Genomic DNA, 23,054 nt, shown 5'->3' on the forward strand with positions numbered 1-23,054 from the left:
TCATTACTTGCTGAGGGGATTATGTCTGGCAGACAGCCAAGATATGCAACCAGGGAGTGACAAGCCATTGTTTCACTTAATCGGTTTAATGTCAAGACTCCCCCCTCCATAGTGCAGTAACATGTTGTTTAAAACAGTCTTTCCCCACTCTCCGGAGTGGTCACAATGCGGCCTGGGGTGGGTTTTCGGTGTTGCAACACCGTTGAAGCTTAGGAGCCAATCGATCACCTATTTAACGTAGCGCCTGTTGATGCTCCATGTAGCGATCAGACTTGGCACCTGCTTCAGATTTCGGTGTTGCTGAATCCCTCGCTATCCAGGCATTTTGGGAGAAGCCTGTGACTTCAATTGCCAAGGGGTTAAAGTATCATGCAACGTAACAGCAGTTCTTTTATGTGTGTAAATTATATCACTAAAAAATAATAAATTACATGGTGTACACAGAAGCATTAGAATTTGTTTATAATCTGTATTTATAGATGTTATTCCAAACACACAGAGCATTAAACCAATGTAATGCAAAAACATGTGTACCCTTCATAAAGATAATCTTGTCTGGTTTTCTATGAATGACAGATACACGTTCATGCATATATTGCATAAAATAGCAATAATAAATAGGGGTAACTTGAGTATGAAAAATGATGTGATTTTCCTAACAAAGACCCTTATTAGTTTACAAGTGAAAGCACACAAATAGCAAACAGAAGGGAAGGTTTTCAGACTTTATACATTATTGGTGTACAAATATGATTGCGATAACCAATTGTTTATGAGTGACAATAGAGTGATTTAAAGTCCATTCTTCTTTAATGAATCCGCATTGAAACAAGATCTTTTTACTTGTATGTGGTTCTATCTTGTTTTATACAGTCACCGAATTAAAGAGTCTTCAAAATCCAAAAGTCAGCTTTTGCAGAAGCTATAGTTCTCCACTAGAATATATAATGTGTCATCTTTTTTGAAAGAATTTATAGTATACTAATCCACCAAGAATGGCAAGTTCTAGAAAGATGATGATTGACATAAGGAGCTTGTTTGTCACAATTCTAGAAAAAAAAAGAGACAGAGATCAATGCTAAGCAGATTCATATTCAAAGAATTAACATATCAAATGAATTATTATGGACACATCTGTCATCTTCAACATTATCCTAATTGTTGTTCATATTTTGTTCCCACCATCTTATTAACACAAAGTATTTATAAAATTAACTCTATTATATAGTGTACAGTATACAAGGGATGCTACCTTGCTGTCACGTCATATGTTTTGAATTACTGTCACGCCTATTCTGATAAAATCGTGACAGTCTGCTAAAACACAGCAAGTGGATTCCAGGACGCATGTAACATCTGATTTGACTAACAAAGGCTATTCAATAGCAGACATCACTGAGGGCTTATAGGAAATTGAATGATTTACACTAAGGTATCTGGGTTTGGTCATGACATCTGGTATATAAATACTGCATACACTAGTCAAGTCACAAATTGTATGAACCAACTGTAGCAAAACTAACATTCGGAAAGAAACACAATTGAACTAGTCAAACAAAATAAATTGGTAAAATACTTAATATGCATGCTTAATCCATGATTGGATTTAATGCATTTCCATGGTACCATTCATTTTTTATATATATATATATATATATATATATATATATATATATATATATATATATATATATATATATATTTGTATATATGTATGTGAATTGGTAAATGTAACCTTGGAGACACTCCAGCACAAGGCTATTTACAAGGCCATAAATAGGATAAAGACGCTGCAGTGGGAGATGATCACTTCTGCAGTTTACGGTGAAACATCTGTAAGATTTAGTAGTGGGTGCCATACTGTTATACACTCACTGGCCACTTTATTAGGTACACCTTTCTATTACCGTGTTGGACCCCCTTTTGCCTTCATTCTTTGTGGCATACTTTCTACAAGGTGCTGGAAACATTTTGGGCCAAATGGACATGATGGCATCACGCAGTTGCTGCAGATTTGTTGGCTGTAAATCCATGATGTGAATCACCACCACCACATCCCAAAGGTGCTCTATTGGATTGAGATCTGGTGACTATGGAGACCATTGGAGTACAGTGAACAGTCATGTTCAAGAAACCAGTTTGAGATGATGTGAGCTTTGTGACATGGTGCATTATTCTGCTGGAGGTAGCCATCAGAAGATGGGTACACTGTGGTCATAAAGGGATGGACATTATTAGCAACAATACGCGGGTAGGCTGTCTCGTTTATAGGATGCTCCATTGGTACTAAGGGGCTCAAAGTGTGCCAAGAAAATGTCCCCCACACCATTACACAACCACTAACAGCCTGAACCACTGATACAAGAAACGATGGATCCATGCCTTTGTTTACGCCAGAGTCTGACCCTGCTATCTGAATGTCGCAGCTGGAATAGAGACTCATCGGTTCAAGCAACGTTTAGCTCCAGCATTGGCTCAGCAAGCATCCCAGAAGATCTTCAAGCAGCCAATCAGTGCTGAGGGAAGTTAGAGCACAAAAAAGGCTCATTGATTACTTTTTCAGAGCAAGAATACATATTAAAGCATTTAGAAAGTGCCATGATATCTATTTTCCTATTAAAATAATTTTGAAAAATCTTTTACTCTACTATTTGTCCCGAGTTTTCATTTTTTTTTTTTTTGCTTTTTTTCTGCAAATTACTGGGCAAGTACAAGTAACGTTTTGCTATTTCAAAACCATTTTTTTCCCAATTCTGTCCCATATGCTATTATGGGTATCTATGAAGCCGGCCAATGCAATTTACCCCTTCAAACCATATCTTTTTGAAAATTAGACACCCCAAGGTATTTCAAATGCTATTTTTTCTTAACCCTTTCCATGCACGAGAAGTTTGTGGTAGTATTTTTTTTTCCCCACACAAATTATACTTCAGGTATGAATTTATAGCTCCTGGTATATGTCACAGCCTAACACCCTAATATGTGTTCAGCAACATCTCCCAAGTACAGTGATACCAACCATGCATGGGTTTGTCGGGTTGTTTGTGAGGTAAAACGCCACATTTGGAAAGTGTGAAATTTTTAACTTGGAGCTTTGACATATGGTTTTTCTGCCACCATGTCCTATTTGGGACAGATCCAGCGCTTGCTCATAATAAATAATTATTATTTTTGGACTTTTTTTTTAAATTTGGCTGGAACTGGATGGTTCCCCTGATGACATCATTGTATAATTATTTTTCAATGTTACCACATTTCTTTAAAAATGTGTTTAGCTATTTTAATTTTTTTTCCCCATTTTGTTTTATTATCCTTTAAAATATTTTAATAATCACATTGTGAAAGCTGAGCTTCCACTGCCTTGCATGGTTGAATGCAGTACCTGTATTCAACCTGCATGGGGAGCCAGAGCTCTTAGGAGGGTCTGGAGAGACCAGCTTGGAAACTTTTAAAAAATTTTTAAAGGACAGGCCGCCATCTTGCGAGTGGCAAAATTTCTCGCAGTGGTGGTTGTGACCGCTCTCCTGAGCATTCAGTGTGTCCTGGGGTGGGTGTCCCGTGTTGCTGAATGCCTCGCGATCCATCGTTGATCACCTCCTAAACGCTTTTAAAACAGGCGTCCCCTAGCGTTTTTTTTTTTTATTTTTTTTTTTTGAAGCGGAGGAGAGAGAGGGGCGCCGAGTGGTTTTCGCTTACCCGCTCGGCGCCCCTCTCTCTCCTCTGCGAGCCCTCTAGCTCGGTCTCGGTGACTTGTAATGCTGAGCGCCGGAAGTGACGTCAATTTCCGGCGCTCAGCATTACAAGCCGGCAGAGCAGGGAGACTCACCGCAGGACTGTTTAAAGGTAAGTACAAAGGGGGGAGGGTAGATAATGGCATCGGCGAAGTTTAAAATGCCACCCCCCCCCGGCAAGGGGGGGCCGCATTTTAAACTTTGCCCCAGGCGGCATTAAGTCTTGGGCTTAATGATGCCAATCTCAGTGTTGCTGAATGCTTCGACATCGAGGCATTACAGTAAAACTGTTAAAGCGAAGAAAGCGATTTACAATGTGTAACCGTAAGCTTTCTAATGCCATGACATGCCAGTCATTGGTCGTTAAGGGGTTATAGACACTATCCCCCATAGGAATAAATATGGATTTTGATATACAATATTTAACATATTTTTTTAACCAAATTTGTATAATGTTATTTGACTAAATCAAAACTTGATATTTTTTCATATATTTAAAATGCATAATTATTTAACTTGGTTATGATGAAATTGATCCGTCTACATTTAAATATAACCAGTGCATTGTATTTTTTTTTTTAGGTTACATTTTTCTGGCATCAAGCAACAAAACTGAACATTACTGTATAACATTTTCACTGGGCTATTATACAATTTGTATCTTTTTGAGGGTGGATACTTTATGCGCAAATAGGATATATGGATGGTTGGCAACTTATTCATAGTTGTTTTTGTGTTCTTATACATTTTATTGGTTCAAATAGCAGTTATGTGACTGCAATTTAGCATACATAGAAAGTTAATGGTCTCTCATTACATGTGTCAGTTTGGTTCATAAAAACCATAAGGCCCTGAGGAAGCTAGTTAGCATGACACTACTAACTGCACTGCAGCACATAATTCTGCACTAACATCACAGGCTACAATTTTCTACAGGTACTTGCTTAATATATAATGGACATGACTTAGGCAAGTCCAAGTATCCTTCCCTTATCATTATTAACAGTAAAGAACGACACAGGACAATTTAATTTGGATTGAGAAGGCCACAGCTTTTATTAACATAAATTATGAAATAAGTTAACATAAGTGGATAAATAACCGTACACCATAAATGGAGGGAAAGACTCTGGCAAACCTATCACTCACGGCCAAACCAGCCCTAAAACACATGTTCCTTTAACCCCCTAGCCGCCGATCACCAGCTCAGAGGGCCCCCTGTACAAACCACTTAAGTACCAACACCTGCTGGATAGCCGTTGAAGTGACCCCATTACCAACGCAACCAAATATTAACCAGGCCCGAGTACCCCCCCTTTATTTATCCACCCCTTCACCGCCAGAACACAGCTGTGACAGGATCCCCCAAAAACCCCCACCAAGTAACAGGGCGGGCGGGCGCGTCTGACACAAATTCGGCAGTTTAGTGAGAGAAAGAGGCTGAGCCACTAAGGTCCTGCCCATTTATACCCTTAGCAACACCAAAAAAAACCAGTGACCTTTCATTCACCCCCTGCCATCCTGATTATCACCTGCTGCTTAAAGTTTAACCCTGCCTTGGTCAGGCTGTACTGCCCCAGTCATGCAGCCCTTTTAACTATTCGTCTTCAGGGCTTCCAGTATTCATTTTACTGTGATTAAGAGAGCACATTTAAAGTAAAAATAACCAGGGGACAGAACGAGCTAGGGAATTAGAGAATAGGGTAAAATCCCTGATACACACAAACAGAGTTTGTAACATCCCCACTGCCAGAGCAATGTATAACCTGCCACACTAGAGATGTTAAACGCAGGGCTGATCTTAAGCAGGGATGCCCAGTTCACCACCTAGCTCCCTTTAGGAAAGCTCTGGAGCTATAGTTTCACTTAAAGATAAGTGCCTTTATCTTATTGTTTTATCAGGTTTAATACAATCATATTATGCTATGTACTCTGAGACTGCATGGGGCATTAGAATTTTAATTCTGATATAACATAGGAATCATCCAACCCTGTTTCAACGTTTTCAGTTGGATCTTACTGTTTACCATTATGCTCACCTAAAAAGATTCAGTGTGCGTACTCTGACCTTACATTCATATGACACACTTTTTTATTTAATGGGGCTCCTAGCAAGTTTCCCACCATGAGCTCGCCCAATATCGGAGTGCAAATATAGGTCCCCTTCAACTACTAACATAGACCTTTCCACTGGCAATCTACTGCTGGGCTCCACGATATAACATCATATCTTGGGGCTCAGTACCACCAGGTGATACTGCAAAAGGGAGTCAACAAGAGAGGTCCAAGCTATGGTGGCTGTTCATGAGCCAGCTGTCATAGGTCCCTAAGGTAAGCCTGGACCCACCCAGGGCAGCTCTCCCTCTTGTTCTATGTCAACAAAACCTGTGATTTGATCAGGAAAACAAAATTTTCTTGAAACTTTCAAACGTGCTAGTATTACAACACTGCAACACTTAAAATTGTAGTATGCATTATAACGCAAAACACAACTTACTTGCGAGACATTGCTCTGAGGATTCTCCGACTTCTGCTCAAATTTTCATTTGTGTTTACCAACTGAAAAGAGACAGAAAAAATTTGCTTAACAGACATCATGGAAGTTTCCAAAATATTTTTTTTTCCACATGGCCACAACTTACAGTATGAAATTTATGTCCATAACAGAAAAACATTTTGGCCACATGAATTTCCCTTGTTCTATTCTAGTCAGTTTAGCTAAGCTAGGTTTAACCCCTTCAGGACCAGGCAATATGAGGGCAATATGTCCTCTCCCCTAACTGGAGGATTGGGGATGGGACCAGACTCAGTGTCATATTGCTCTCCATTCATGGTGGCACTTTTGGCGACATCCTCTCCCCTGATTGATGAAAGATAGAAAATAAAGAATAATATGCGGAATTGGTTGGCAGACATAGAAGTGGTCAGCAGAGAAGTTAGGGAAATATTTAGAGAGTGTGAGAGAGAATGAGGGTGTAAGTGTGGGCACCTGGCAACCAATTTTGTTCCCAAATTAAAAATGCTCTCGAATTTTCAGCTGAACCGAATGGAGATGGAACATTTGTTGCTCGAAAAAGCGTTGGTCAAAAACCACGAAAAATGTGTTCAAATCGTTTTTGGTCCATTTGCACACGTCTAATAATTACCTCTGCTAAATTACGGGTAATAAGTAATAGAAGAGATAAGAGCCCCAGGAGGTTGCATAAGCACCTCAACTGGTCTCTACTTTTATTACTTCAAGTTCACTCTGGCTGTGTCACATAGTTTAGGTTTGTGTTAACAAATATAGCCTTTCAATCTGGTAACTCACACGGTCCTTGGTCCGCTCCAGTTGTTCTCTCTGTTCACCAAGTTCCTCGATTATATCAGAGCCAATGGCATCAGTTTCTGCTGCTATCTGGTGGGATCTAGCAATACTGTCTGAGGATCTGATTAAGCTCTGGGTTCCTTGGATGAGTAGAGCTCTTTGGGTGTTTAATGTTGACTGTATTAAAAAAAGAAAATAGAGAAAGACTATACAACAGTATGGTAGCACATATAATGGCAAACTTATTTTCCATGCTTGTATTTTTGTATAGGCATTAGCTACAATATCGCAGAGTAAAAAAATATTTGCAAGTCCCCGGTGGCTAGTTTAGTATATAAAAGGTACAAAAAATACATGTATAGTAACTAAGGACTATTAGAGTAATTTGGTGTTGCACAATGTAGATATTCTTTTAAACAACAACAAATAAAAAAACTATATAAAGAAATGTATTACCAACAATGTAACACCTAAAAAATTAAAATGTCTGTACACATACGATTTCCCAAATCTATACTACATCTCTTAGGTGCTACTGAGAGTCTACACAACCTATCCCTCATAGTAAATAAAGACAACCTTGAGTTGCAACTTTGCACAGAAAGCTAAGAACACAATAAGAAACTCTATAAAATGCTCACATTCTCATGATTATCCAAGTTGTAAGATCCTTGTTTGAAATCCCCAGAGGCTATTGAAGGACCAAGTTCAAGATTAGTAGCTCTTGATTCCATCTGCAGTTTCACAAGGTCTTTCTTATATGTTCTCAACTTGCTCGTCATTTGGTGCCGAAAAGATGGTGGGGCATATTTTAATTCTTCTTCCATTTCCACTAACTAAAATAAATTGAAACATTTGAAGGTGCATTTAAACTCAAAAAAATAATTAATATGTTAAACAATTACATTTGCAGTTATACAAAATTTGACGATCAACTCAAAACATACAACTTTTAAACTAGAATATATATACGGCCCTAAGCATAAATTAAGATGAACTTGTTACTAATTATGAACTGTTGCCATCGCAACTTTTAGCATAGATAATTTAATATTAACCCATTTGTGACACAGGCGCTTTTTTGCAATTTTTCACATATCTTTGTTCACCCTTTCCCATGTTTAGTGTACCCACACACATTAAAAATTGTTTTTTTGTATAGTGTGTCATTTAATATTATTAAATGTTAAAAAAAAAAGTTATTTAGATTGTCTAACTGATAAATAACCTCTGATGCAAGGTCAACTTTGGATTTGGGCAAAAGGTTTTGGATTCTTTTTTTGTTTGTTTAAATGTATGATTGAAGTAGGAGGGGCATGAGGTATTTGAACATTTTTACATTTATTTTAATTTTTCATATATTATGATTCTATTTTTAAAGATCTCAGTGATCTCCCTTGGTACTTGATGGTCTTTTTATTTTTTATTTTTTTTACATTGAATACCTTTTTTTTACTTTTTTTTATTTAAGCATTTTTTGAAGAGAAAGAAAAACTATCTCCCTCTTTCACATTGATCACACTATTATCAGCAAGCAGGGCTCCATGGTCCTGCATTGCTGATTGCAGTAAGTGTGGGGGGGCTTATTAGGGGATCCAGAAGGATCTGGACCTGCAGGGGGGAGCTTATCAGGGGATCAAGAAAGATCTGGACCTAAGCTCTGGGAACCTTTTTACATGTAATATTGTTTCTGGTTGTGCCTGGACTTGGTTATTGTTAACATTGTTACACTGACACAGACAGCAGGAAGCTAGCGATGCTGTCTCCTGTTGACGGGGGAGACCTTAGGCTGTCAAATGACACCCTGACATCGAGTGTACCAGCAGGGCAATGGCTTAACTATAGGACATGCTATTACTTCTTTTGTCATCTAGAGCATGTTCTAGAGGACCTAACAGTATGCCATGAAGTCAGAATGGGTTAAAGGCACTTACAGTTTGTACTTTTAATTTGTAAATCAGCTTTATTGTTTTAGAGATGCATATTTAGTTTAAAACATTACCTTAATTAGGAGAAAATGTGACAGAACCTGACACAAGCTAGTATTTTCCTGTCTGGAAATTCTCCATGTGATGAATGTTCTCCTACTGATTTCTGATGAGTAGGTTTCTTTTGGTTATTAGAAATTATGTTGCTGGTATAATTTACAAAACACAAGCTACATAATTAATGTATATTCTGAGTGCGTAAATAAATATGATGAGACACTCCAGCCAACATAATAAATGAAAACCATTTTTTTTTTTTTTTTTTTTTACATTTTACGTGCGTTCTCTTGCAAACCCCATCCACAAGGTTCTGTGCAGAAGTGTTCTGCCAAATACATCTCCTGACCGATGATGTGGAATCAGTGGTGTTGGATGAAACAGATTCAAGAGAAAGGCTTTCCTGACACTTAATAGCTATATTCATATTACTATGAACATATCGGTTTTGTCTATGTATTGTGTGATTAGCAAGTGTATTGAGGTTTATGTATAAAAATGACAACTCATTTTAATGCTTTTCCTATCAAACAAAAGCTTTAAAAAAAACACTTTATGCATTTACCATCTCATTTGCTTCCTGTTGCTTTTCATCAAATTCTCGCAGGAGCTTTTTCTTCTCCTCTGTAAAGAAAAGGGTTCAAGGACCAGTAAAGCTAGATGCTAGACTACTGTCAAGCTAAGTCAGTAACACACTAAACAGAGAATTTAAACTGTTATGCCGAGAAATGCATAAAGGCTTAATACATCTCTTTACATACATACACACACACACATATATATATATATATATATATATACACATATATATGTATATATATATATATATATATATATATACACACATATATTGGCATACTCTTGAAACATGAGTGTTAGTATAATAATAATAATAAAAAAAAAAGTATTCTTATACCTATAATTTATTATGAACTAAGACCTGTGTCATTAACATTATATAAAACACATCTACATAATTACCTTTCTGTAATGACACAAGCACGAATGTAATAATAAATAACGGGCATTTAATTGTATAAAGGCTTTATTGCCATGTTTACATGCATGAACCCCACAGTCATGATGAGGCAAAACAAATCTCAAACTCAATCTTTGTGAGAATACCTAATAGATACATTTGTAATAGCGGAAATTTTGTTTCTTCGACAATCGGCTTTGGACCAAAAACAATGAAAATATTCGCCTCAAGCATTTCCGGGCATTTACCTCCACGACTGTTTTGCAACATCTGCGTTATTCTTTGTAAGCTGCCATAAAACTCTTTATAGAGCTCATGAAGCCTCTCAAACCGTTCAGATGACATCTTTCATTAACAGACCGTGCAATCCAGACTACCAACACTGCAGGTTTACTTCCGCCTTCCCTTCCATCCGCTTCCTGGTTACGGTAACTATGGGTGGAAGAAAATAAAGCTTAGCTGTCTTTGGAACACAAGCAACATATATGAATACTCCCCCCCGCCCCCGTTGTTTTATGTTATAGTAAAAATAGTAAGATGATAGTGGAATGTATATGCCCCTTTTATTTTCCAATTATTTCAATGTATAGTTTAACAGGCGCATTAAGACGACAAAATACGTTATGGGGCCTTTGAGCGTTAAAGAGACAGATCTCCGTTCCCGGTAGATCGTTGAAGCTATGCTAGGTAAAGGAGGGAAAAGAGACAGAATGTATAGACAATCTCACGAAGGAGTACATTATAATGTTAAATGGTTTGTGTCGTTTTCTGTGTAATCTAAACAATCATAGATACTTCACGTTGGCATATATATATATATCATATGTTTATTACAATATTAAATCCCTACATCGAGTATAATATAATAAGGCACGGTTCGTTTAAATGTATAGTATTTTTCCATGAATCATTAATGTTGAGTATTGTTCTACTTTTTGACAGTGGTTCAGATTTTCTTACTGTGTTTTTAAATGTTTGTTATTCCTGATGTGAGTACATGTGATCAGCCTGCAGTAGAGGGTTCATAAAAGCTCTTGGTCTCTACCTCCTTCCTCTGTGTTTCCGGTGATGTAAGCAGTGACACCACCAGAATAGCATACCTGAGCATAATTCATTCAAAAAGTACAAGTGTGCTAAAATTCACAATTAATATTATTACATTAAAGCAGTCACCTCAGACCTGATCTTTTTGTATCTTATTATTGTAAGGTTTTTTTTTTTTTACAAAAAATGTCCCCCTCAAAGGTTTCAGTTTGTTTCGCAATTGAATTGTTCACGTTATAGGTCACATTAAAGATGGAAAAAGTTCTGACATGATTTATCTTTGTCTTATTCTGCCACGCCATGGCATTAAATAAGTTTAAACAGTGTTGCTGTAATGCTTCAATGTTGAGGCATTCAGCAACACTGAAATTACTGCAGGGGCAGCATGTGGCCCTTCCCTTAGGCATCAGCTGTATGGCAGCGGACGCCTGGTTTAAGAGAGCTTAGGAGGCGATCAATGATAGCGAGGCATTCAGCGACCCCCCGAGAACCCACTGTGACAGCTACGGAGAACAGTCACAAGCGCTGGTGCAAGAGATTTTGCCTCTCCCAAGATGGCGGTGTCCTTTTTAAAAAATAAACAGGTTTCCAAGAGGGTCTCTCCAGACCCTAAAAACTTCTGAGAACTCTGGGCTCAACCCTGCAAGTTGAACACAGTAAAAAAATAAACATTTTGTAACATTTAAATAAATTATGCAGTGATGTTACCATCAGGGGAACCATCTAGTTCCAACAAAATGACAAAAAAAAGTTTATTTTTATGAGCAAGTGCAAAAATTAGCACTGTTTCTTCCCAGAAATGGAAAAAGATAAAATACTAGTTTAAAGAATGTATGGTTTGAATTGGCCAGGTTCAAAGATGTCCCAAATACAGCATAGGCACAGAATGACCAGATGTCAAAATGAAGAGAAAAAAAAGCACACCTCCCAAATGTAGCCTTTTAGCCCCCAACCGTAGAAAAACCCATGCATGGGTGGTATCACTGTATCAGGAATGCGATAAGAATGACAAGCCACTGTTCATTTAGTACAGGGCACAATGTGGCTGTGGGGATAAGGGTCATTGAGAGGTCAGCTATGTTAGGTATAAGGAAGGTCATTAGGTGAATAAGAATATATATATAAATATATACTAATTTGATTACGCTTGTGCTACTTTAATTATCTGGTCTTTTATTGGGGTATAGTTGCTGTATAGTTGCTGCCCGTAAGCGTTTACAAACACTCCTAGGAATGATTGAACATGGACCCTATTTTTTGTGTTGCTGAATGCCTCAATATCGAGGCACTTCAGCAAAACTGGCTGAGCCTAGGCGTGCCAATACTTATCTATGGAGACTAATGTTTAAGAACTTAAGTTACTGTAAAATAAGTGCTCAGTATTCTTTTAAATTGGTCAGGAAGGGCCCATGCACTGGCCCTAATACAGGGTTAAAATGAGGCACCATTAAGAACATATATGTAACGAACAGAAATTGGTAAAAAGATTTTCGACGAAAATGAAATTCGTCTTACGTGCTTAACTAAAACATTACATACCAAAACTGCAGATACAGAAAATGTGGAATACACCAGAAACTTCAGTTCTAGGGTGTCACATAACAAGGGAAAACAAGGGACTCAACTGCCTATTCAAAATGCTAAAAGCGATTAATCCGCAATTTAATAACTCGGCCCTTGTATGGGCGTATCGGCCGGAAATATATGTTAAAGAGAAGGTCAAATCCCCTATATGCCCTAAAAGCTCAACCAATTTGTACCGGAAAATACCGGATGAAAGCTGGCCAAAAATAAACCACCCGACGGTGCCTCGCACGGCAGGAAGCCATGAAGAACAAACAAGCTACCTTCTCGGGTTATGTTATAGTCGGCCCCATCTCTTTAAGCGCTTTAAATATTGTTTCGGATGCTCACGGTATAAAAAAAAAATCCACGAGAGATGGACGAGGAGTTTTCCGATATACAGGGAAGGAAGATCATGCTCCAGCAGCGATCGTACAGCCGCACGTGTAGAGAATTTAACATCACCTGTCCTAAACTCTCACTACGATCGCTAACCGCCTCAACGTGCACGATATGGTTAATAGCATATGCGATCTTCGCGTACACGCAGGTAAGGATTATTCTCGCGTGATAATATTTGCCATTTGCAGCTTCAAAAATTACATTCTGCGAGTCTGATTTCACGCTGAATTGGTGTTTGTTTTGAATCAAGAACGCGGAAACTTGGTTCTTTTTAACTGTAGTGGGGATTATTGTTACGTTGTAGTGTGGGATTTATTATGTCCAGTAAAGAAAACATTACAGAACATAATGTTGTATCATTTGATGTTAATATTTAAAAATAAAAAAACACAATTACTGTTTATTGTTATATAGTGCCGTCATACTTCCCCGTGGTTTTGGAGATTACTAATAAAACCTTTGAATAAATACATTCAAAACAAACGTTGGCAAATGTTTTTACATGATATATATTTTAAACTATACACTTAGTATCCTATGATGAGAGATTTCGGAGCCATCTGTATCTTAATTTAAGGTTTTGTCTCTTTCTCTTTCTCTCTCTTTTAATGTCTCTCTCTCCCCCCACATCATAATGCACCTTGCTTATAGACATGCCCCCATGGTGTTTAGCCGATGTCTGTGCAATGTGCTGCTGCCCGGCAATTCCTCTGGGGCTTCTATGACGGGGCACCGGAAGGCCCACGAGCCTCACGCAGATGTGGAGGATACCTGTCCCCTACAGCAGGGCTCGACAAATCCCAGGTGCCAGGTCGCCATGGTAACTCAGAATTTTGTCCTGGCGCCTAGGTGTTTGTCAGCCTGTGATTGCGGGGGCGCTGCTGTCAGCCACTCAGCCCCCGAGCCTGAGATCACTCCCACAAAGTGATTCTGTAGGCTGAAACCGCTATTGCAGGAAAACCAGCAACCGTGTTTTCAGCTGCCACAGGCAGCTTCAGGAAATGGGGTGGTGTGTTGATTGGGTCCCCACACAACACCCCGCTGCTGCCTGATCGCTCCATGAGAGCGAAAGTGCAGCGTTAACCCCTTCAATGCCACGATCGCGGCATTTTAGGGGTTAATTCCCGTTTTGTTCGGGGCTCTGCTGCTGGAAGCCCAGGCAGACCAGCAACAGCAAAAATGAGCCCCCACAAGCCCTTTGATGATTCCTGTAGGCATGGAAGCCTACAGCAGTCATCAGAGACTCCCCCTGCAAAGGCTGGTCTATAGACCAGCAATTGCGTCTCAGCTGCCAGAGGCAGCTTCAGGGACAGGAGGAGAGGCTTCTTCGGTCTCCACATGAGTGTGGAAACCAGCCCCAACCCTCCCCTGCTGCCTGATCGCTCCCTGAGAGTGCCAGTGCAGCATTAACCCCTTCAATTCCACAATTGTGTATAACACATTCGTGGCATTGCAGGGGTTAACATTTGTCCCCACAAGCTTGTGGGGACTAAATATCAGTCAATGCTGTGCTCCAATGGAACATCAGCATTGAAAGCGTTAAAAAAATTATCAAAAAAACTAATAAAATAAAAAAAACCCAGCACTTATCTGAAAGTCCAGGGTGCTTCCAGGTCAAATGCTGTGAGTTTAGTGTGCTGATGATGATCAGATCACTTTTGACCAACTGTTAGTTTAAAAAAAAATCCTGGCCCCTAACTTTTTTAGCTGGCGCCTAGATTCACAACAAATTTGTCAAGCCCTGCCCTACAGCGCTGCCGGCCTACATGAAAAGAAAACAAATGCCTGCCTGGCGCCTGGAACTGCCTGTCCCGGGCAGCAGGCGATACGAATTGCACAGCCCTGAGAAAAAAAAACATTTTAGCCGCTTCTAATTGGGACAATATGGTACATTTGCAGCTGTGGCATATTTGGTATGGCTGTCCGTGCCTGGGACAGGTACAATTGTCTGGGCACCATGTCTGCACCTTTTCATTAATCTTTGTTTGGGGCAACTGACAGGTAACTTTCACGCTGTGGATAAATTATGCCCCAGGTGGCAATGTTGTAATTACCAGCAAGCCACTTACAACTTGATTGTAGCTGCAATTATTCATTAGCTGCACTATATTAATATACATTTTTGTTTCTTTGCTACAGAACAATATAGTCTTGTCTGCTGCCATTTTGTGCACCTTTATTGGTCTGCTTTTCTACCTTCATTTTGTGAAGATTGACCAGGAATCATTGCTGGTTATTGGCTCTTTGGGGATTCAGATGACATTATCGTTTGCATCAGGCAAAGAAAGCACAGAATTTATTGAAATACACAGAGTGAAGGATGTTGTCATTAATGAAGCCATCTTTATGGTAAGCGTCACTTATTAGTAATCTCTAATGTTCCCTCTTTATTGGTGAAAAGCCCATGTGCAAAATCATCATTTGCTTACCATCTCTGAATTTCTGTGAATTTTCCTTAGTAATGCAACTCAGGAGGAAGTCTTCCTTTTGTGTCTTTGGCAAGCTTTGTCCTCAAAATAGGTTTTACATGCTTAATGCCTGGCCCCTATGCCCCTCCCATCGGCCCACTCATGTTTATCCCAATGCTCCCCCCTTTCAGTCCACCTGAGATCCTCCCATAAGCACACATTTTGAGAACTAGGACTGGCCTACGGTAAATGGCATCTGGGTGCAGTATTTATTCTAGGCCCCCCTATAACCAACACGTAAACTCGCTTTACCACTGTAAACTTACACACACACACATGCACACGCATTCTCTCTCGTTTTCCTCCTCTTCCCCCTTCCAGGCACCACTAGCACACAGACATATGCTAACACAAATTCACTCATGCTAACACCATACTTACGCACTATATACCACCACACCGTAACAGATACACACATGCTCACACCACAAGCTCAGAAACATAAACCCCTTCCAGTAACACACACACAGGCTGATACCATACACATACACAGGTATGCTAACCCCATACACTCTAACACTACATGCGGATATACATACTCATACAAATGCCATACAGTAACACAACACGCACCCATTGCCTCAAACAGGAGAGAGCGAACGAGAGCACAAAAAGCTTCCACTCTTCTGGGGAGGCATTCCAAAAGGAGGTAGCAGGTGCGCTCAGAGTCAGCTAAGGCTGCAACAACTAATCGATAAATTTGATGATAATGAAAATCGTTGTCAACTATTTTCATTATCAATTAGTTGAATGATCGGTTTACCGCTCTGAAAAATATCCCTTGTCTTATACTCAACCTCAAATAGAGGTCTGACTATGAGACTAAGATCCAGATCTCCCACTGCGCTGCAGGGGACCTGGATCCTCCTCTCTGGCAGCTTATGAACTTCTGCGCCATGCGCACAGACAACCTCCGCTGCTGCCCAGCACTTCCGCTGGAGCTTCTATGACGGAGCACTGGTGTGACACAACCTTCTGGTGTTCTGTCATAGAAGCCCTGGCAGAAGTGCTGGGCAGCAGCAGAAGTTGTCTACTAGCATCACGCAGGTGTTCACTGGCTGCCCCCACTAGACACCAGGGAGTCTGGGGCATGGGGGCAACCCTGGGGGGGGGGGGAGTGGCATATCTGGGGCGCACAGTGGCAAACCTGGGGTCAGATGTTCATAACTGGGGGGGCAGGTTGGCAAATAAAAGGAAACAAAAACAACAAAATTCATTTTTCTCAATCATAGTTTTTATTAATTGGACAAATAATCTATTTATTAAAAGTAATAGTTAGTTGCAGCGTGTTGGGCCTAAGAAAGCGATGGCCTGTTCGAAGATCAAAGGGGTTGGTGGAGCGGTCTACTTCCGCTAGGACACGTAACATGCATAACATGACCCCGGTACATTTTTGGTACATGGCGGCTGGGCTTTGTACACTTGTATTGGTTGTAGCCCCCTGATGGCATGTTTTGTTCAACTTTTCATAAAATTACTATAGTATGTATTTGGACAAGGACATTTTTTTAATTTTTGGCTGTGTACACTAGCAAAAGAAACAATAACAAATAGGATTGAGTGCAGCTTTAATTTGAGGGCAGAGTTTGCAAGTTAGTTGTAGTTTTACCTTCCTCACTTGACTGTTCATTATGAAGGACCAGCATTTGTAAGATGGGCTGGTCCTGCATAATGTATAATTCAATGTGTGAGGAGACTTTAACTACTGTATTTTCCGGCGTATAAGACGACTTTTTAACCCGTGAAAATCTAATCAAAAGTCAGGGGTCGTCTTATACGCCGGGTACTGAAACTTACCGAGCCGGACTGGAGAATCACGAAGTCAACCGCAACTATCATTAACTCCTTAAAGGATGCAGACTATTTTATAGTAGAGGACGTATTTTTGTTATTCTTTTGTATTCCTTCAAAAGTAGCCATATGTTTTTTTTTTTTTTTTCACGACAAGTATGGTTTTCTTCTGAAACTATTCTTATGAGAAAAGTGAAAAAAAGAATAAAAGTTGGGGGAGAAATGAAAAAAAAAACTCCACAAATGTTCCTCGGTTCAACCCATTATATATAAAAAAAAAAAAAATACTCCCTATTTGTTTACTTGTCTTAAGTTTGTAACTGACGATCAGGAGGCATCCAGCGACACCAAACTTACCTCTGGGTGGGCTGTGACCGGAGCGGTCACAGCCGCAGCTGCCGGTGATCTTTGCCATCTGCAAGGCAAAAAAAATAAAATATATATATAAAAAATATATTTTTGTGAGCAAGTCCTAAAATTAGCACATTAGCTTAAAACAATTCTCGCATGGAAAGAGTTAAAATACTGGCATATTAAATGCCCATGGGGTGTCTACTTGTATGATTTGATGGGGTAAATTGAATTGGCCGGGTTCAACAATGTCCCAAATAACACGGGGGGGAAGGATGGCCACACATCTAATTTCCAATTAGAAAAATGCACACGTACCAAATGTGGCCTTTTAGTTCCCCCAAAAAATGACAAACCCATGCATGTGGGGTATCACTGCGCTCAGGAGATGTTGCTGAACACATATTGGGGTGTCTTGTGACAGCGGCATAAACCAGGAGCTGTAAATTCATACATGAAGTAGGTGTGTGGGGGGAAAAATACACACAAAAAAATACTGCTGCAAACTTTGAAAAAATTCTGGTGGTAAAATGTGTGCATGCAAAGAGTTAAAATACCCTGGGGTGTCTAGTTTTCAAAAATATATGGCTTTATTGGGCACACTGAAATGGCCTGGCTCAAAGATGTACCAAATAGGGCATGGGCAGTGGATCCCCAAATGCCAAAGTTCAACATTGAAAAATGCGCATGCCCCAAATGTGGCCCTTTTGCCCCCAAACAGCCAGGCAAAATCATTCATGTGAGGTATCGCTGTACTCAGGAGATGTTGCTAAACACATATTGGGGTGTTTTATGATAGTGACATATACCAGAACCTGTTTATTCATACCTAAAGTAAAATGTGTGTGAAAAAACAAATGCAAAAAAAATTACTACCATAAAGTTTAACAAAGGCTGATGGTAGAATTAGTGCTTGAAAAGGGTTAAAATACTAGCATTTGGAATACCCTGGGCTGTCTAGTTCTCAAAAATATATGACTTCATGGGGTAAATTGCATTGGCCGGCTTCAAAGATACCCGAAATGGCACATGAGGGGAAGAATTACCAGATTTGGAAAAAATGGCTTTGAAATAGCAAAACGCTACCTGTACTTTTTGCCCCATAATGTGTAGAAAAAAGCAAAAAAACATAAAAACATTGGGTATTTCTAAACTCAGGACAAATAGTAGAATCTATTTAGCAGGTTTTTTCATTACCTTTTTATAAATGAGTAAAAGATTTTTCAACTAAAAGTTAGAAACAGTCATTTTTTTCTAAATTTTTCACCATATTTTATACTTTTTTTAATAGTAAATAATATGATACAATCAAAACAATGTCATCTAAAGAAAGCCCTTCTTGTCCTTGAAAAAAAACAATATATAATGTGTGTGGGTTCAGTAAACGGGAAAGAAGAAAATTACAGCTAAACACGAGCAGCGCAGAAATGTTAAAACGGCCATTGTCACGAAGGGTACAAAAAGTAAAATCAGCCTTTTTCACGAAGGGGTTAAACTAGAGGTTTGATAAAAATTGATATGCTGTGTGTGGTGCCTCGATAGCAGTCACAGACTTCAAAACTGTCCAATAAATTATATATATATGTACACTCACTGGCCACTTTATTAGGTACACCTGTTCAATTGCTAATAAGCCAATCACATGGCAGCAACTCAATGCATTTAGGCATGTGGACGTGGTCAAGACAACTTGCTGAAGTTCAAACCGAGCTTTGGAATGGGGAAGAAAGGAGATTTAAGTGACTTTGAACGTGGTGTGATTGTTGGTGCCAGCCGGGCTGGTTGAAGTGTTTCAGAAACTGCTGATCTACTGGGATTTTCATGCACAACCATCTTTAGGGTTTACAGAGAATGGTCAGAAAAAATAGGAAAATATCCAGTGAGCAGCAGTTGTGCGGATGAAAATGCCTTGTTAATGTCAGAGGAGAATGGGCAGACTGGTTCGAGATGACAGAAAGGCAAAAGTAACTTTAATAACCACTTGTTGCCACCAAGGTATGCAGAATACCATCTCTGAACGCACAACATGTGGAACCTTGAAGCAGATTGGCTACAGCAGCAGAAGACCACACCGGGTGCCACTCCTGTCAGCTAAGAACAGAAAACTGAGGCTACAATGATGAGTCTCGATTCTTGCTGCGACATTCACATGGCAGGGTCAGAGTTTGAATAAACAACTTGAAAGCATGGATCCATCCTGCCTTGTATCAACGGTTCAGGCTGGTGATGGTAGCGTAATGGTGTGGGTGACATTTTCTTGGCACACTTTGGTCCCCTTAGTACCAAGTCAGCATCGTTTAAACGGGACAGCCTACCTGAGTATTGTTGCTGACCATGTCCATCCCTTTATCATCACAGTGTACCCATCTTCTGATGGCTACTTCCAGCAGGATAATACACCATGTCACAAAACTCACATCATCTCAAACTGGTTTCTTGAACATAGCAATGAGTTCCCTGTTACTCCTATGGCCTCCACAGTCACCATATCTCAATCCAATAGAGCACCTTTGGGATGTGGTGGAACGGGAGAGTCGCATCATGGATGCAGCAACTGCGTGATGCCATCATGTCCGTATGGACCAAAATCTCTGAGGAATGTTTCCAGCACCTTGTATGGTAAGTATGCCACAAAGAATGAAGGCAAAAGGGGGTCCAACCTGGCACTAGCAAGGCATATCTAATAAAGGGGCCAGTGTGTGTGTGTGTGTGTGTGTGTGTGTATATTTTCTTTTTTTAGGAGATCACCCAAACTTAGTGGCATTTTTAACACTTTTTATGCAGCATTCACTACAAAACCTTGTTAATCCCTTAAATATAACCTTTAGTAGAAAGGGGCTACCCCTTAATCTATATTAATCCCTGGATCTATATTTAATCTTTTAAATATAACCTTTAGTAGAAAAGGCACCATTTTGACCCTGCAAAGAACCCTCCAACAAACAAACTAAGTACAAACTCATACCTCCTATGTTTGTTGGGGGGTTCTTTGCAGGTTCAAAATGATGCCTTTCTGACTAGGAGAGATGTCAAATGTGCCACCTGCGAGTGGTTCAATGCAAAAGGAGTCCCATAATAACACAAAAATGCTAATTGACTAGAGTAAACCTCATGTACAGTTCATTGGGTTCAAACCACATCTCATTTAAACTTGGGTAACTCTCGCCACTTCACCCTTGTACCATTTCTGCCTGAATGGGTCTGTGTATCTACTACACACATATTGGTTAACCACTAGTTTTTAAGTAATTTTTCTACGGCGTTACCTGGGCGCTGTCTTTTTTTTTTTTTTTTCCCTGATATCTGCACAGGATTAACCCTTCACCCACTCTCTTTGGTGCTGTAAGTACCTGACTGTGTATTTGTGTGTGTGTGTGTGCTTGCCCCAGAAATAACTCTTATTGAATAGCACACAGCACTGAGCAAAGCAGAAGTAAAGGACTTATTGAAAGGGGATCCATCACAATCACAACTCTTAGCATCTCTAATCTGTTTCTAGACAAACTTCCTATAACTTTTTTTTTTCTTCAACCAAATATTTGTTTTGAGGATATTTAGTTTAAAGATTTGAGAATTACTTCAATTCTCTACTTCAGCCGTGTGGACGGTGACATTTTTGTATTACTCTGGTTGCATTTGAAAATATCTACCTGATAAATTTTGGTCTTAAGAGAGAAACCACACTGTCATCTTCATTATTTTATTAAGGTTACACATTCTAATGTCACAATCTGGTGTTTTTCAGCAAAAGGTGATCTACTACTTGTGCATTCTACATAAAGATCCTTCTGATCCAAATGGTATTTCAAGTATTGTACCAGTCTTTCAGGTGGGCTAATAATTATGTTCTACCATCTTACAGTGGTTTTTATCTCTCAATTATGTATGTCTGATCTATGATGTACTTTCTGCTTTACCTAAAGTTAAAATAGAAAATCCATGAGAACGTTTTGATATTGTTTTTTTTTTTTTGGTTTTTTTTTTATAAACTTCATGGATTACATATTTGATGGATGCGTGTAAGATAATCATTCTAAGGCACCAAACCAAAACTTTACTGTTTAAAAATTTTGTATTGCTGCTTCAGCTGGTCATAGTCCGTAAGGAGAAAGATGATTGATAATATGTATTAAGAATAACATGATCCACCCATGCATTCTTGTAGCGGCAGGGTTTTTATACAAATGTCCAATATAAGCTTGCATAATTATTAGGGATCCCGGAGTGATGACATCTTATACCCAATGGAATGGCTCACAACTGTACATATTACTCATATGCACTTTAGGCTTAAACATCATGGTTATTTACCGTAGCTAGCCTTTTGTAGTCTGTTGTAGAGTGGTGTATGCCTCAGCTACTTTCCTTATATTACTTTTAGGTTTACTGTAGGAATATTGTGTATGATGTAACGGCTTTACATTTTTACTTTTTTTTTTTTTATTTCAGAGCTCGAAGCCTAAGCTGGACTGTTTAGTTGAGATTTATAGGAGTTGTCAGGACATCTTATCTCAGAAGGAACCTGTGGAAATTTTGAACAAATAATACAGAAAATGCTTTTCACATAATTTCCCACTTCATTTATATAGAGGGAGGTATTTTTTTACTTTTACTCAAACTGCCCCCTAACTGCTTAATTTCCTTTTATAATTAAATGGGCTTCTCCACGTTATGCGGGTGGATTTCCTGTTAACGTAATTTGCCTTGAATCATTTGAATAATAAGTTATTAATAAATTAGCGTTCAGCTGTGACGTAAGTAAACAAGGGTTTCACCACAAGTAAGTGTAGAGAGTATGGATTTCCTTACTAACTGCAATTTAAATAATGTAAATCATCCTCGGTCTTTGCTGGTTATCAAAGACATATGAGGAAGCTGCGTAACTAAACTCTAAGTAGATTGTAGTTTTAGATTAAGACATCCACTTGTAGTGGATGACTGCAAGTCAATGTTTGATTGTTACAAGTGTTGCAAAGCCATCAAATTACTTATAGTAATAAATGATCAGGTTTATGTTTCTACCCCTTTCTGTGGCCTAATAATTGGATGATACTCCTATTGCAGAAAATTTAGTAAAAAAACAAAACAAAAACAAATGGACGCAAGAAATGATCATTAGTACTAATGCAACCTTTTTGTAAGCTTATACAAAACAATTACGGTGTCCTCTACCACGTAATTACAACGCTAAACTTGTTGAGCCACAGAATGTGTTGCTATTTGTGTTGTTTTAGGTACAGTGTAGCTACATAAACCTAGTAATTTCGGGTACAATATTGCCTAGACAAACACAGCTGCGTTTTGTCTTGTGAGCAAATGTTTTGACAAGTGCCCACAAAAACTCCAATAAAAAAACACAGAAAAATAAATAAAAAGGGGTGGCTAAAAGACATGCATATTTTATTACAAAAAATTAATAAATATTAAATACAT

General features: G+C 39.0%; 2 protein-coding genes across 2 annotated transcripts; one reads left to right on the forward strand and one right to left on the reverse strand.

Annotated features, from left to right (window-relative positions):
- Positions 1-952: 952 nt before the first annotated feature.
- LOC149278464 (vesicle transport through interaction with t-SNAREs homolog 1B-like) lies at positions 953-10,347 on the reverse strand. Its single transcript, XM_089501917.1, has 6 exons — positions 10,251-10,347; positions 9,589-9,647; positions 7,680-7,874; positions 7,042-7,215; positions 6,229-6,290; positions 953-1,049 (listed from the first exon to the last, which is right to left on the reverse strand). The coding sequence occupies exons 1-6, from the start codon at positions 10,345-10,347 to the stop codon at positions 953-955; spliced, it is 684 nt and encodes a 227-aa protein (XP_089358043.1).
- Positions 10,348-12,985: 2,638 nt separating this feature from the next.
- LOC149278465 (phosphatidylinositol N-acetylglucosaminyltransferase subunit H-like) lies at positions 12,986-22,166 on the forward strand. Its single transcript, XM_089501923.1, has 4 exons — positions 12,986-13,159; positions 15,151-15,360; positions 21,367-21,450; positions 22,071-22,166. Exons 1-4 carry the CDS (start codon positions 12,986-12,988, stop codon positions 22,164-22,166), a joined length of 564 nt encoding a protein of 187 aa, XP_089358049.1.
- Positions 22,167-23,054: the final 888 nt, after the last annotated feature.

This window comes from Sceloporus occidentalis, unplaced genomic scaffold (genome assembly GCF_023333645.1).
Source record: "Sceloporus occidentalis isolate IW3139 unplaced genomic scaffold, rSceOcc1.0.p SCAF_188, whole genome shotgun sequence".
NCBI classification, from domain to species: domain Eukaryota; kingdom Metazoa; phylum Chordata; class Lepidosauria; order Squamata; family Phrynosomatidae; genus Sceloporus; species Sceloporus occidentalis.

Coding starts and splice junctions, on each gene's coding strand:
- LOC149278464 (XM_089501917.1), bottom strand. CDS start 10,347: ATGTCATCTGAACGGTTTGAGAGGCTTCATGAGCTCTATAAAGAGTTT. Junction 9,648..10,250: donor GTTGCAAAACAGTCGTGGAG/GTAAATGCCCGG, acceptor TTTTCTTTACAG/AGGAGAAGAAAAAGCTCCTG. Junction 6,291..7,041: donor TGGAGCGGACCAAGGACCGT/GTGAGTTACCAG, acceptor GTCTCTTTTCAG/TTGGTAAACACAAATGAAAA.
- LOC149278465 (XM_089501923.1), top strand. CDS start 12,986: ATGGACGAGGAGTTTTCCGATATACAGGGAAGGAAGATCATGCTCCAG. Junction 15,361..21,366: donor TTAATGAAGCCATCTTTATG/GTAAGCGTCACT, acceptor GGTGTTTTTCAG/CAAAAGGTGATCTACTACTT. Junction 21,451..22,070: donor GTATTGTACCAGTCTTTCAG/GTGGGCTAATAA, acceptor TTTTTATTTCAG/AGCTCGAAGCCTAAGCTGGA.